The sequence below is a fragment of the Venturia canescens genome, chromosome 1 (assembly GCF_019457755.1).
Source record: "Venturia canescens isolate UGA chromosome 1, ASM1945775v1, whole genome shotgun sequence".
Lineage (NCBI taxonomy): Eukaryota > Metazoa > Arthropoda > Insecta > Hymenoptera > Ichneumonidae > Venturia > Venturia canescens.
This window is the reverse complement of record NC_057421.1, coordinates 26900208-26916335: the sequence shown is the minus strand read 5'-3', so window position 1 is coordinate 26916335 and position 16128 is coordinate 26900208. Positions and strand designations below refer to the sequence as shown.

General features: G+C 36.4%; 2 protein-coding genes across 7 annotated transcripts in view; both read left to right on the top strand.

Annotated features, from left to right (window-relative positions):
- LOC122411342 (uncharacterized) overlaps nucleotides 1-3564 on the top strand; it is a 181254-nt gene extending 177690 nt beyond the window's left edge. For all 4 annotated transcript variants that reach the window (XM_043420101.1, XM_043420097.1, XM_043420089.1 and 1 more), the window contains one exon: nucleotides 472-3564. The gene's annotated coding sequence lies outside the window, so the exon portion shown is untranslated. The remainder of the gene's footprint in view (nucleotides 1-471) is intronic.
- Nucleotides 3565-7476: 3912 nt separating this feature from the next.
- On the top strand, nucleotides 7477-15897 carry LOC122408647 (uncharacterized). 3 transcript variants are annotated; one of them, XM_043415561.1, is made up of 9 exons: nucleotides 7477-7747; nucleotides 7833-7942; nucleotides 13016-13051; nucleotides 13133-13305; nucleotides 13380-13459; nucleotides 13618-13716; nucleotides 13805-13888; nucleotides 13981-14251; nucleotides 14573-15897. In XM_043415561.1, the coding sequence occupies exons 2-9, from the start codon at nucleotides 7937-7939 to the stop codon at nucleotides 14826-14828; spliced, it is 1005 nt and encodes a 334-aa protein (XP_043271496.1). In that variant the 5' UTR covers nucleotides 7477-7747; nucleotides 7833-7936; the 3' UTR covers nucleotides 14829-15897. The 3 variants fall into 3 exon arrangements, with proteins under 3 accessions (XP_043271496.1, XP_043271488.1, XP_043271480.1); XM_043415553.1 differs by lacking the exon at nucleotides 7833-7942; XM_043415545.1 differs by lacking the exons at nucleotides 7477-7747; nucleotides 7833-7942 and adding an exon at nucleotides 9993-10430.
- Nucleotides 15898-16128: the final 231 nt, after the last annotated feature.

Here is a 16128-nt window from a genome sequence, read left to right as displayed (position 1 = left end):
ATTTTTATTGACTCGACACACAATTAACGAACAACTGAATATTTTGCTATCTCCATGTCTGGCCCAAACTCCTACAACGGTGTAGAAAACCGACGACGCGATTTTTTTTCTTCGAAAAAAAAACTACTTTCCTCAAAACTAGTGATTATTTGCTTCATGATATTCTATCGTTGGATTTTCACCAAAAATACGACTTTAAGCTACGTTCGCTTCGTTATGAAAATACGAACAGAGCAATGCATAACTGGACTCCCTAATCCATTGAATTCCAGATTGTCTTTAAATTTAAAAGATTACGCACAAGATTTGTATCGTTGTTTTATTTTTTCGGAATTATTTTTCAAATTGAATAATGCAATGCTTGTACTGATCGTAGCTTCTGGATACCATGAAAATTGCACATTCCCCATCATAAATCAAATCGAAAAATAATTCATCTCAATAAAGCATTATTTTTTTCTTATTTAACAGCTGCAATCGTCAACGAGACACGTCATAGTGAGAACCGATGATGGAACAACGTCGAGCCACCTGATGGGACCTCGACGCTCGATATTCGAACACATAATATAGAGTTAATCAGTGTACCATACGTCCTGTGTATAAAAAAAAAGAGAGAGAGAGAGAAAAAACAAGAATAAGCATAACGATAAGAGAAAAGTGGAGTGATCAACGCCTGGCAGACAGACACGTCTTGTCGTTTCAAAAAGAAAATACGTGGACGAAAAGAGAGCGAAGGAAGCTCAGCTTTTCGAGAGAAGTAGAGTATGTGAAGACGGAGAGAGAGAGAGACTCTGTGAGCTCCGGCCAGTTCGTCAACTCGTAAAAAAAAATTATCTCCTCGGCAATCTCATTTCGCTCGATTCACGGGAAACTTGGCGGTTATCCCATTTTCGACGCGGAACCAGCAAGAAAGCAAGAAAAACGAGAAAGAGAGAGGGAGAGAGGGAAGAGAGGAAAAAACAAACTTTTCTCTCCTTTAAATTATATGGGTAGCGCCTGAAAGCTTGAAAAATATTGTGCTCGGCACACTTTGGTACTTAAGAGCGATATAGTTTGTGATTGGGTCGATTCTATCGGCAATATACATATATTTGTGACTTCGAAAAGTTCAACGAAGCCAAATGATCGTGACAATTTAAGACATTTGCGTGGTAATTCATCGAAAGACTTTGGAAAAGCTCTTGGAATAAACCTCGCAAACTTATGAAATTCGGACGAATGTGACGGTCACAAATTTTTCTCAGTGTCGACGTTGATTATCATTTCATCATACTTTCGTTTACTCGTGATACATACATGTACTTTTCGCAAGTACCCGCTGCTCTCGAGTCATGTGTCGCTAAACGTCTGAAATATATCGCTATACGAGAATGTAATATTGATATATTTTTAAGAAACAAAAAAAAACATAACAATTAAATAAGAGGCGCATCAAGCTATATAGGAAAGAAAAATAACGAAGAAAAACTGACCATTGGGTCCAAAATGGGAGATTTCAGACTCGCGTCAATCGCGTGCAATTTCCAAGTGTGTTTATTGTTTTTTGTGTCGACAACTAATGACGCAATATTGTACAGACGGTAATAAATTATCGCTCAGTCCTTTCTTGTAAGACTTAGACACGTAAGATTTATGAGCTTAAGTTGCACACGTGGTATTTGTTTTTCATTAGAATTTGCAGGCAAAAAATTGCTGTTTCAATAGATAGACGAAAATAGAAAATGAAATTCCGTACAGACGAGATTTTCTTTCATACGTTGGAAACGAATGTGCCAGAAGACTGCAAATTTATGATGGAAACCATTTTAATTATTGTATCACTAAATTATTTTTCAATCGAGGCTCGTTTTTTGCTTGTCTCACAAGCGATTTCGTCGTCCAATTTCGGTCAATCTTTTACAATCGATAAATCTTTTTTTTTTTTTTTTACAAATTTTCAAAGTTCATTTATCATTGTTTGAGCATTTTTAGGGTGAGCCTCTCGTACGGCGCCGCTACAAAACAGCCGCAAACAAAGGCTGCATTTTTGAAACGCAATGAAAACTTTTTTCCTCTTCAGTATCGTCAAATTTTTACTTTTTGCCCATTTGAATGCTGAACATTGATCATACTTTTATTTACATTTTTAAAACGAACTCCCGAGTCTATATGTCGAAAAAAATCAATAATACCGACTATTGCGTATTGAATAAAAATGGGGGAAAAAAAAAATAAATTACGTTGCCCCTTTAACGATCTAAACTTCATGGAATCGGAACACGATGGAATCGCGCACGTTTTCATTTTACAAAATGAACGTCGATGTATATGTTAATATGTATAATGTAAATAATCTATATTGCAAAAAGCGAAAAAAGGCCTGCGTTTTTAAGAATAGTATTAGTTTTAATTTAAATAATCGGCTATTCCTCTATCATTATAGTTTCTCGGGAATCCTAGAACGAAAAGAGAAGAGAAGAGAAGAGTACGAAGCAGGAGATCTTTTGTAAATGCGAGAATGTGATTTTAATTTATACATCGAGATACGGATAGGGGATACGTGAAATGTATTTATTACATTATATTTTTATTTTTAGTAATCGAGAAGCGACGAGACTTGAGCGTTCTATTGATTGTCGTTGAACAAATCGCTTTTTTGTTTTATTATCCGAGACCAAGACTCATTCTTATTTTTGCAATTTTTTTTTATTTTACCGGCCTCATTTACACTGGTCGCTGTTACGATATTAGCCAATTCACGAAAAATAAAACAAACTGCCTCTCGTTTGACGAACATTTTTTATCAATCCATTTATACCGATACTCAAACGTGTATATATATTAAGTAGGCAAAACAAATACGAAGAAAAAAAATGATGTGAATCAATTCGCTTTTTCCTGCTAAATGGACCCCTCTCATCGCTACACGAGTTTTCGTTCTTCGAACAAACTTTATGTACTTATGTAGAATATGAGCATCACTTTATTTCGATTGTTCCGTAAAGTAATTCGACAGACTGCAAATAATAAAGGCTTTTCGTTTATCAGACGATTTTTGAACGGCACTAAATGAGAATAAATAATGAAAGAAATACGTCTCAGTCGCCAATACCAAACTTCGATGCGATTTAGAATAATAAATCTATTTCAACTTCTTTCGGAAGTTTCATTCTGAATTTTATCTGTTAACGAAATTCCGTTCGTTAATTTTGCTTTTTCGTAAGGTCGATCGCTCGTTTCCGGATCTCTATTTCAAAATTTTTATTTTTATTTTCACTTTCATTGTTTCCATTCAAAGAAGAGATTTCGTCGCAATCGATGACACCAGGCACCGGAACGACGATAACCAGTCGATAAAGCGTGAGACGCCAGTAAAACCTTCCGGAATACATCCGGAATAACACGAGAAAAAACTTTCTTTTCTTTTACCTCTAACTTGAACTAGAACAAAAACAGCGCATCGATATAATAATAGTAATACCATTATTATCAACACGAAATTGCGAATGCTTCATCGGAATCTGTAAAAACAAACTGTATAATATCTGTACAAAATTAATAGAAATGAAGATATACACCATATTTCTTATTTTATCTCTTTATTCCACAATCCCTAAGCTCATATAGTTATTTGGACGCCTAGATTTTTCTTTTCAAGATTTATTTTCAGTAAAAATTATTCTGAAAAAATTAAAAAAATAAAAATAACTTCTGAATTGACATTTAAATAATCAATCAGCTGGCAAAGTTGGAATTCATACCAATTTTCCATGTAACGTTGTTCAGACGTGATATACCGAAATTTTTACTTATACTCTCCTAAAGTTATAAAACGAAATTTTACAACGTTTTCGCTTTTTTTAAAATGTAATATTTTCATGGAGAAAATTAAATAATCATATGAATTGCAAAGAAAAAAGCTCAAACGCTTTTTTAATTATTCTACTCTCTGGATATAGCGATTGGAGCGATAATATGGTCTCAATAATTCATAATTGTTATTGAACTCTAATACATAAACTCATTTATCTCCTCACTAAGGGAATCAATTTTCTCACGCTTGTGCATTATTTCACAGTCACATCTATAGTCATTTCATTTAATTAATTTATTGATTTCATCCAGATACCAAAATACTTTGTAACGTGATTATTTTCGTTATTTTCTACATGCAAATTTACGTTTTTCGTGACCAATGAGAATCGACTCTAGTGTCGCAAATTGGCGAAGGTTGGAAGTTATTTCACACATTTGTGTTTGACTCACCGCAAGCCGATAAAGTAAATACCGTTGATGAGTTCCCAAAATCTTCGTTCCCATCATTACTTATTATCGGTATCACTCATTAACGAAATTTTTTGCCATAAAGTGTGTTTGAGAATAACAAACGATTTAATATAAAAAAAACGTTTTCTCATTATAGAAAAAGAAAGTTTTCTACTTTAAATTAGATGTTGCCGACGACCTCCGAAAAAAAGGTCTCGAATCATCAAGCGAGCATCTATTTTTTCTACCGACTGCAGAAATCGTAGATCACTTAAGTAAAAAAGGGGCAGGCTACGACGTTACCATCTAACCCAAGCCATGAACGCTATATTTATTGGGAATCTATTTGTTTAACGTGATCTATCAGTTGTTCAGTAGGTAAAAATCCTGCTGCACGTTTTATTCCGAGTAGGTTGACATTTGAAAGAAAATATGAGTTACACGCTATTCTCATTTTATTAGAGAACAAAGTGTAACTTTTATTTTTCTCAATAAATCAAGGATGTCCGAGTAAAACGTGTAACCATTTTGCAGCTATCTCTCTCGCACTCACGCAAGCACCACGCAAGTGACAGATCACCTTAAGGATTTGATATTAATTAAGATATTGCCTGACAGAGCTGTAAGGACTTATGCATTAAACATAAAACAGCTTACAACAACGCCCTGCGGAAACACTTTGAAAACTGTAATATCGCGGATTTTGTTATCACTTTTTGCTCTGACTGCTGCCGAAAAATAGACGAGGTAGCTAAAGTACCTTCCCAAACCCATGACCGGAATGGCGGTATTTTCGAGAAGAAGCGTCCATTCGGCTCGGTTGTATGCACAATAAACAGTACTACAATTTTGCTTCATTAAAGCTACGAAAAGATTCAAAATTTTATATCGTTATAAACTGCCACACAAAATTTGCGATTTAATTATTGTATCAGATTCTGAGGACAAATTGAAAATTATTCTAAAATGCAAATTTAATAACTTAAGGTAATCCTATCGCCAGGCTTAGTGAATAAGATTAAAAAAAAAATTATGCTGTACTTAAACCTTTAATAAAGGGCTGTGTCAAATTTCAGGGTCGGTTATCGACCTAATTTCAGAGAAATTAATTATTAAAATTGGTAGTTTTCGTGAAGGAATTTCAAAACAGCATACAAAAACCTAACTTCCGGTTGCTACAAAAGGGTATATTTGCCTAGAAATCCATAAAATTCCGGAAAAAAAACTGCAATTCATATACTTAACACTTGTAGTAATCTAATACTCCCAAAAAAAGTTGCCTTTATCGGCCTATTTTTTACGGAATATTAAGTTTAATTTGAACTTCCGGCATTGGATTTCCTACGACTCGCTATGATAAAGAGACATGACAGTAAGGCATCAGCTGAGTGTAGTCCTAACCTCAATTTGACAGATCAGCAGAAAAGAGGTTAAACACTCACGAGTGGTCGAGTAGAAAAAGACGGAGAGAACCGGTGTTGCCAAACGTAAACCTGGGGATACTACGTGAATCGTTGGACTAACTTTTTTTTATTTTTATAATTCAATACGAACATTATGTCAATAATATTAATTACTCCAAGTCTTAACTATCAGCAGTGGTATGACTAGACTGAAGCGATAGAATTACCTTAATCGGTTTCAGAGTCTCTTGAACTATTAAATGGACGCAGGAGTCAAGGTTTGTGAATTCGTAGTTTGATAGCAGTGCTTTAGTAAGATCTCATCCATTTCTTCCATTGAACCGAAATAATACGGCCATGGGGCTATCGAACAACCTGAGACTGGAGGGACGCTTTATATTAGTGAGTGCTTATCCTTTTTTTTACGATCTGCGCATGTCTATTTGCCCACGCGATTTGATTCCGCACAGTCCTGCCGGTCCTGCCTAAACAGGTGATCGTTTTCGAAGCGTCCAGCTCTCATATTTGTGGTTAATTCTCGCTGTAGGTGAATTTTTTGGTGAGACTTTTTCTGCTTTTTGGTGAGACTTTCTCTCTGCTTTTTCATTCTCTCTGTCCCATTGACAGGATGTCAGCGCCCATTCCACTTCTAGTACAGATCGGTTATTTTTGTTATAACATAAAAATGCGATAAATTGGTGGGAATACTCATGCCGGTTACTCACAATTCCAAAACAAATGCCGAGGACTGACGTAACTCACGTAGACACTGCCGAGATCGAAAATAACTGCCTCAGGGAGACCTAACCTATTCAAAGCTGCCAATCCACTGTCTTTTCGTAGATTAAATGAAATAGTGCGCCAATTATTAATAAAATGTATGTTTACGTCTCGTTATCAACCTTTTTAGGTTATTAGTGATATTGTGAATAGCGAATAGCCGTGGTGTTTCGTGGGCATCAAGTAACGCCATCTCTCCGCTTAAATTTGAACAATCCTTTGACTCGCGAAGTATTAAGAAGCTTATCGTAAATGCCTAGATACTAAAAAAGTCTTTTTTATTACTCTTGTACTTGAAAAAGTTCATTCGACTTCGTGTACAACGGCAAATTTCATGCCCTGTTTTTTTTTGCAGACTATCAAGTAGATTTAGCTTTGTTTTCACAATCATATCGTCAATATCGTATAACGAAATGCACCTGATGCATTTCGTCATGCAAATTCGCGGTACCAGAATACATTCGCAGCTTCCCTGGACGCCCTGGAGTAGGCCCGATAAAAAATACTGATCGACAATTGCAAATATTTTGGAGGAGAAAACATATAGATAGCTTCGAGCGCGAGCTAGACTCATGCAAAAATTTGACAACCGCAGTCACATGGAGAGAGCACTCCCACTCCTCCCTTGCATTCTCAGATTCTCCGTCTACTTTTGTTTTCATCTCATTCTCACGTTGAACGACCGCAACCGGCTACGAGCGCGAGCGCGCGTAGGTGACTCATTCTCGAATGTTCTACAGGGCCGTCTCAGAAGATCGTAAGAGTGCTCGGTCCACGACATTGCGAATTGTCGAATCGTGAAAATAAAATTTTCAGTAATATTTTTCGTAGTAAAATTTTCGAGGGAAATGGAACGTCGAAATAGTCACATTGGTCGTGAAAAGTTTTATGAAAAGCATCGCTTACCTGGACGCGATATTCTGGACCTTTTTCGCCGGCAGAGAGTGGTGGTTCGGGGCGCGAGGGAACAAGTGCCAAGCCTGTGTAGAGGGCCACCCCCACTCTCGAGAAATCCTCTCGCCACTCGTGGGGCCCCGACGTGTCTGAACACGTTCAGTGCACGCTTGTGCTCGCCACAACGAAGAGAGCTTCTCGAGCAGTTTTGTTTTCACTCTACAGTTGGCAGGTGTATTTGGCGTTCGAAACAAGTCGCAGAGATTCTGATAAGAGGATCTGGTGCTCACTCGAGCAACGGCAAATGATAGAACGGTTTAAAAAAAACGTTATTATTAAAAATCGCGTGTGGTACCAGTGTCTCCGATTATATCCGAAACCTGTACGCGATGATGGACTTTAGCGAATTCACATTTCGCACGGTAAGTAAACATTCAATTATAACATTGTTATTTCTCCTTCCAAATTTCTCCAGTTAATACATGTATAAAATACATGTGTACACAGAGTCGTGTATCAATTTCTGGATCATCGGAAGGCCTTACCGTCATGAGTCATCCTTGTCTCTATCTCTATACGTTAGGCAAACAATTTTTTTCGGCTACTCCTACATGAAGGTATTCATTTATATAAATGACAGAATACGCATTTCTTATATCGATGTATGAATTTTTGACATGGGTTTCTTTGTTCATTTATTATTTTGGTTCGACGTTTAGAATTTGGGCAAATTTATCGATCGGTTACTGCTGCAGATCACAAGTTCTTTCTATTTTGTATGATTCTTAGATTTTGAAAAACGAATACAGAAAAAACTTCTGGAGTTATATTCTATGTTTCGCATTTTCGTATTCGCTTCGCGCGATGTTTTTCATTCAGATCATGTTTCTCTTATTTTTGGTGACATTTCAATCACAAATTTTCCTTTGTTCAAATTCTCCGTGTGTGCGCATTGAATTTTCCTTCAGAATGCGTTAGGCTTTCACTAAAATTATTTTCTCGATTGAATTGAACGTACAACGCGAAAATCGTGCGAAAATTCTCCATAGGCTCCGAAAAATCTTTTCGTCACCGTGTAGTAAAAACTTCTTGAAAGTACCCATTTTGTTCGATTTCGTAAAGCATTGCAATACTGATTACTTGAAATAAAAATCCATTAATCAATCCAAATTTCGAAAAATTTATCAACTGTTTTGCCGTGGATCCTTAAGAAAGTGTCATGGCGGTAATTCCAAGGTCGGAAAACGTTTCACAACGTTGCGGAATCGATCGGTCAGCTTGATCCTTTGCTGTATTTTCAAGAGTATTTTTATGCGTTTATCATTTTGATGATTATTCTAAAAAAAATGAAAATTATTTCATTTTGTCAATACTTTTTTTAAGAGAAACGATCCAAGGCGATTCGATTTTGATGAAAAGTTATATTTTTTAATTTTTCATCAGCGTTTAGTGTCTTGTCCGGAATCTTCTTGAATACTCGCGATCAATTTACTAATCCATAATTGATTCTATTATTCGTAAAAACAATTGAGCTTTGTTGTTGTTTTCATCTGGCGCTGGTATTGTGAGGCAATTCGAAGACACAAAGTGTCTGACGCAATAATTTGAATCCGCCATTACCCTTTTCCGCGGACGCCATTTCTGTTTTCTTTCAAATCGATCTCTCCAGTCATCAGATTTTTGCCAAAACATATTTTATAACGCACAATGTTAAGTTCACTCGACACTACAAAAATGGGCTTTTTAGAGATATAATTACAAAAATTGTCCGACAAGTGTAATAGTTTTATTGTTGCTATCAACTTTTATCGAGGTCATTGAAGTCTCTTTGTGACGTAACAGGTGAATACGCGGGATTCTGTATGCGTCACGCGTCTCTATATCGTCATTCCCTCCTAGCCGCCATTTTGATTCTTCAACCCTCTCGACGACGTTCATCGCGAGATAACATTGCATTAAGCATTCAAATAAGGTTATCGATAACTGTTCATTATTAATTCCTCCAATTGACATGTCAAATCGAAACTGATCTAAACAAATAGGAGCTTTCGAGGGTCATAAATAAAAAAGGATGGTCTTCATATTCGGTAGTCAAAATAAGAGATTATTCGAGTCACGGTTTCCAAGAGGTTTCCTCACAAATCATTAGAATCTTTTTTTTCGGAATTCTTCAAACCAGTGACGAAAAAACTTGAGAAAAAATTTACTCGGATGTTAAACAACTTTTTATAAATTTGAATTTGATTGGAGTCACAAAATATAATTTCTACAAATAATTGAAATTTCTAATTGGCAAGGAAACACTCCTCAAAAAAGTACTTTCTCGATTTCATTCACGTTCTGAATGAATTTTTCCCAATTCCTGCGAACCGACAGTACCTTGGTAGAAAGATATCGAGCGTCGTTTTGGCACGAAGACGATGAAAATTTTGTCAGACTACAAATTGCTCAGCCACCTACTGTCGGATTTTATCATTCCAAAAAAATCTTTACTTCCGTTTTCCATTTTCTTCATTACACGTCAGCTCAGAGTTATTTTTGAAATATTATTTTCGCGATGAATGTTTTTCACTAAGGATTCATTGGCACCGTGAAAATTTATCTGATTTTTTTCTCTCAAATATAAAACTAACAAGTCCTAAGAAAAGTATGAAAAATCATTTCGAATAATGACTTCCTACCTAAGCTTTGTTTATCAATAATTTCTTCGGCAAGCGAACACAGGTTACCATATTCTTCTTGTAAATGTGTAGTTTCAATTCCAATGAATTTTGCGGCTCCGAGTTTCGGGTGTTCGTGTTTATATGCGACAGAACGTAAGAAGACGTCGAAAGGCGACGTGTAGCGCGAAATTCGTGGAAGCGTAATATGATGGGTGGCACGCGCGACTTCTGATACTAACAGAGTGGGGATTCATATATCGTTTAAAAACTTGTCAACATCTCAACAAGTGTGTGCGAGCGTTTAACCGCGCGGCCACGATTTTTGGACCTGCTGTCTATTTAGTCTGCTGCTTTGACCCTTCGCGGCTGCTATCCTCGCCGTAATCCTTTTCCCATGGAATATTCATTATCGACTATTCGTCATCGAGTTTATCGAAGAAGCGTGAGTTTTGTGATTATTCTCATATTATTCGCTCGCTTTATCCGACGTAGGGGACGAATTGATAAGTTCATTGGATTTGGAACATCATTTTAATGTGTTTAACTCGACGATCGTAGTTTATTGTGGAAAAATTGAAATCAATGGGGAATTCAAAATAATCATAGAATTTTTAATAATTATGTAAACTCGAGATCATTCAATTTCGGGGGTTTTCCAATGACAAAAATTTATGAATTTAATTAAAACGCATACGAGATTGAGTCAGCGATGAAAGTGAGTTTATAGTCGAATGATAACGCGTGTACAGAAGTTTGCCGAGGTGTCCGAGCGTCTTCTTCCTCCGTCCATTCCGTCGAGAATTGAGGTCAGTGTCGTGACTGATCCGGAAAGGAGATAAATATCTCGCGGCGTAGAATTCTTGTTTCACGAACTCTCGCGCGAGCATCGGGCGATTCATTATTTGCTTGTGTTTTATTTTCGCACATGAAAATAGCATGCAGCGAGAAACGGATGTCTGCAACTGTGGGCGACGACAACAGCATTTACGTTCCTTAGAAATTGGAATTACAATGTTTGGTGTTAGCTCATTAAGAAATTCGATCGCTGCTGGTCATCGATGCTCGATTTATTTATTTCCATTTTCATCTCTTTCATTTTCAAAGTTTTTCAAAATATTCACACCAATGCTGTTAATAATTTTTCTGACTCTCGTTGAATTACATGCACCGACATTTCCGAAGAAGTTCGGTGTCGCGAGGTCGCGTGCGACCGAGGGTTAGAGGCTCCGGAGGCGAGAGAATCTTTCGAGCGAGATCTGACGTCGAGATTGGACACTTCAGGGTCTTATTTTTATCGCTGCAAGATAATTGTAGTTGCCCTCGCGGTTTAATTCAATCGTTGCAAACTGTCGGTTTTGCCATCTAATCTAATCTATTTTGTCCTCGTATGGAAGTCAATTATACGTGACGTTACACGAAAAAAAACGTTGCTCAGGCTACAGAAATAACTGAAATTATTTTCACGAAGGAGTTAAATTCTCAATTATTTATAAGGTCACGTGTAAAAATAAAAAATTTTCTGCTCGATTCACCATCGAATTTTAATCATTACGATCGATCTATTATTCTCTATATAATTACGTAACTCACGTAAACGCAAAGAAAACGATTAGCGTTTCAAAATAGTTCTGTCTCTGTTGATTTCGTAATTATTTTTTTCCAGGATCACGCATAATTTTTCTTTCATCGACGGTAGAAGTCTATTTTCACGGAACAACTCGATCGTCCATCTTGAATTAATTAACGGTATATTAGGACAAAAAAGAGGAAAGATTTCGGCGTGTTCGGTTGTCGATTTCTAAAGAAAGCGTCGAGGTCAATTGAGCCTTTATGAGTACCGCAAAGAATCAAATGTATCTCGATATAGGTATATATTTTAGTTCCTCAAGAACGATTTACTTACGAAAGGGGAGGGATACGCGAGGGTTCGGCGTCTAGTCGTCCGGAGAACGGGTTCATCGCGGTACTGGTCACCGTACCAGCTTCCCCTCTTCGATATGTGAAGAAAGCCGCCACTCCGGTGAGGCCACGTATCGCGAGAAAGAATGCGCCTGTGATTTCCGCCACCAAGTCCGCATTGAAAGCTCTATCCTCGAGATCGAATAATACAATTACTAAAAATTCGTCCCCCACGCAACGATCATCGACCGACTCGAAGTAATAAAACGGAATAATCGCGAATCCTCTTTTTGAATCTCTTCATCAATATTTTCTCCACGTCATGAACAGGCTTCACCATTTCTCAGAAATAAAACAATTTCGATCGAAAGTCCCCGATCACGTGTACGGATGGGAAGAATTGCTTTGGAGAAAAAATTATCATTATTCGTAAATCTACTGAGATTTAAGTAAGATTCATCATTCCTCGTGAACGAATCGTACTTTTTTCGTGATACTATGAAATTATAAATATTTTAGTAGTTCAGAACCGAGCAGATTTTATTAGATTGATGTTAGTTCTGTAAGATTTTTCTGTAGTTTTTTATCATCACACTTAAGTTTGCTGGAGTCCAACGAAATGATCTGAAAAAACTGTCCCACAATTCCAGTAATTCTCCAATTCTGTTACCTGCCTAATTTGCAACTTGTAGATTTTCAGTCTACACTAACGATTCGTGAAATAAAAATGGGTGAAAAAATGGGTGAATTACAAATGCTATTTTCGTTAATTTCGTTTGACTCCATCGCTGCAAACTTTAGCGTCGTAGTTTTTCAAAGCTGAATTTGCAAAGCTGTTGTAACTGGAAACATTTCGAAAGCTTTGATCTTCCGCAGTAACCTACAGTTTTTACCACTTTGATAAGCAATTACTTTCCTTAACAAAACTCTTGGCATGAAATCGACTGAAGTAAATTTTTTCGTGGGCACTTTGAATTAACAATATTATGTGTGTGTTTTTTTTTTAATAAATTTCCATTATTGTATCAATTTGAATGCAACAACGTTTGACTAATTGAAAATAATGGAAATCGATGCTTGTAACAGCGACAGACGTTAATTAATGTAGCATTCGTAAATTTGTTGCAGGCGATGGTTGTCGCGTTTTTTGTCCTCACCACTGTGGTAAGCAAATTTTCTATTTTTATGAGTTTTTCATATTTTTCAAAATGTAAAGTACAACAATTACCAATTAATTGGTTTTAGAGCGTCGTGCAGGGGGAAATTCCATGCAAGGGTGATGACGATTGCCCATCCAACAAATATTGTTATAATGTATCGAACACGTGCGTGAATCACACTCAGTGCAGTCGTTACAATCGAGCCAGAGGTCCGAGACCAGCTCAAGATCCATCTCAATGCGGACCTTGTCTACCAGGGTGAGTTACTTTCATCGAGAATCCAACATTTTGTCGAGTACCGAGTTTTGTTTTCATAAAAAATCTCATTACAGGTATGCAGCAGAATTAAAATTCACCGGAGTGTGGGATCCCGTGTGCTTGAAGACAACGACCTCTAAAGAGAATGAGACTGGTAAGATTACATCATTTTTGCAAAATCAACAGCTCCACTCCTAGGCCTAAATCATTTTTCATTCCCGAAAACATATTTTCGAGTGATTTTTCGATTATTCGCATTTAGGAAAATTTCAATAATTATATCTGGTACTAATCATCGGTTTTATCTTGTAGAATCCACGCGAGGCCTCGACTGGCCTAGGTATTGGGTTGCCATAGCTGTTTTAGCAGCGATTTTTTTCACACTCGTGATAGCTTTTGTATTGAGAAAACGTGAGTAATATTTATACGTTAATTGAAATTTTTGGAGTAGAATTTCTATGGAGTTTTTATAACTGAATAAAATAAATTTTATTTCCAGACGTTTGCATAGCAAACCGTGATAGGATTTGCAATAAGATGATTTCTTGGAGCGTGAGACCGACTGCACCTCCACAGGACGAAGGTTCGCTCCAGATCCAGAAGCACTAAAAAAAGTCTTACGAGGTAAAATTTTAATAAAGACAGCGATGAAAACGTAATTCATTTCTTTTTCAGCATCGTTCCGTTTGAGGCATAAAACATACCCCGTTGATGAGGAACGACCACCGATATATTCGTCCGTAATAGGACCGAACGTTGACAAAAATCATTTGGTTAGTGCAACGCCATTCGGAACTGCACTTTGGGTAAACAAACCACCCTACGAATTTGATTTCAACGACAATGTTTCCGACGGTGTAGCAATGCCCATTCACTCATCTTCAAACAATTCTCAAATGGATCTGGAAGAGGAGGAAGAAACGAATCCGAGCTCGTGGACACCCGGGTAATTATACCATTTCACAATTGCAATTGAGAAATCTCAATTTTTATCATTAATTCCATTGAATTAAAGAAGCAACGTCCCAAATTATTTATAAAATAGAAAAAATAAAAGTTCTTAAAAATTCTAGCAACGGTTAAAAAATATGAATTTATTTCCAAGTCGAAATAAAAAAGTTCGTAAATATCAACACTCCAAAACTTTTTTATTTTGACTTTTGTTTTTTTTCCTTGATGAATGATTCAAATATGGGTCCGTTACACGAAAAAAGTCCTCATCTACCGAAACCAATGGAAAACCAATAAAAAATGAAAAATGTTCTAGGCAAATGACAGTAGAAGTGCCAAGTCGTCCGTTCGCACGATTTGGTGTTGAACAGCAAGAGAACGTTATAAACAACGTATTAATTCGAGAAAACTGTGCTTCGCATTCAACGCAAGAGGACAGTGGCTCGGACGAGGCTGGCGGAGTTCATGAAGAATCATCAAGTTCTCGATCGCAAGGAAACACATTCTGTGGACCGAATGTGCAAATAAACCAAACAATTACGTTAAATATTGGCAAGAATAGTACAAAGTAATTGGTGATTTGTACACCCCTTGCTCTCTTTCCAGGTCATTCGGGCCACTGGAACCAAAGTGCCAATAGATGTCAAAGTTTTCTCGTTTTGAATGCAACGAATTATCTTTTTTTTTATATTTTTCCATTTCGTAATTTTTCCATTTGCTTAATATTTCTTGTTTTAAATTTTATCTACGCGTTTTTAAGGAAAAACCCAAAAAAAACGTCAACCAGTTTCTCCGTACTCTTCGTCCACTGAACTTTTTTTTAAAATTAAAAAAAAAAGTATATGCCATTGCATTTCAAAATATTTTAACGTCATCCAGTAGTTTAGTTAGCAGATCTCGTCATTTAGCTAACAAAAATCATGTTTGTATTATATTTAATCTATAATCGCAACATATTAATTCAACTGTGACGTAAAAAAAATCAATGTATGTTATCGTTGATTTCAACACATTTTAATGTGGTGCGTCGTAGCAATCGTTTTGTATGTTATAAATAATTGATTCATTGCGTCGAGAAACCCCGCGCTGGGAGAGGAATTTCGCAAATCATTATTATCATTTTTTCAATTGCAACATTTACGAAATCGTGTTTAAGCGGTGGTTCAATCAATTTGTTAATGAGCGCTGATCTGATCAAGATCTTTTTTGACATTTTTTTGTTTGTCATTTAGCATTATCCATTGTTCCTGCAAATCGTTAGCCCACCTCCGCTCTTTTCTTATTCTGAAAATATATTATTTTTCTTTTAAGAACATGACCAACTTCCGCAACACTTAAAATACTGTTACGATTTTACTGGTCATGATTTTTCATAACGGAAGAGCGATTTCATTGTATCATCGCATGAAATTTTGTTGATAGTCATTCGTTCAAGGAAAACGGGAACAATGGAAATACCGCAAGATCTTTCTATAATTTATACTAAATCGATAAGCTTAGTTCTTATTGAAGCTCAATTAATTAATGGTATCAAATGTATGCTCTCGTCTATTCCAATACTGAATTTTGTAGCTAGGAAGCCAGAGTTCGGGGCAAACTCGAGCGGCATTTTGTTTTGTAAAATAAAAAGCAAATGCGCAATTCCGGTGAGTCGCAGTTCGTTAATTCAAGGTGATCGAATAGTTTTTATACTCGAATAAGGAAGGAACTTTATATGTCGTTGAAAAACAACTATTAATGTTCTTATTTTCATGTGATTTTAAAAATATTTATGTATTGTACACTTTTCTGATTGGGTTTCCTGTGATTTTGATCAATTTGTAAATTTAAGACAAATACAGTTAATTTTTTCCACCAAATGTAGATTGCGTT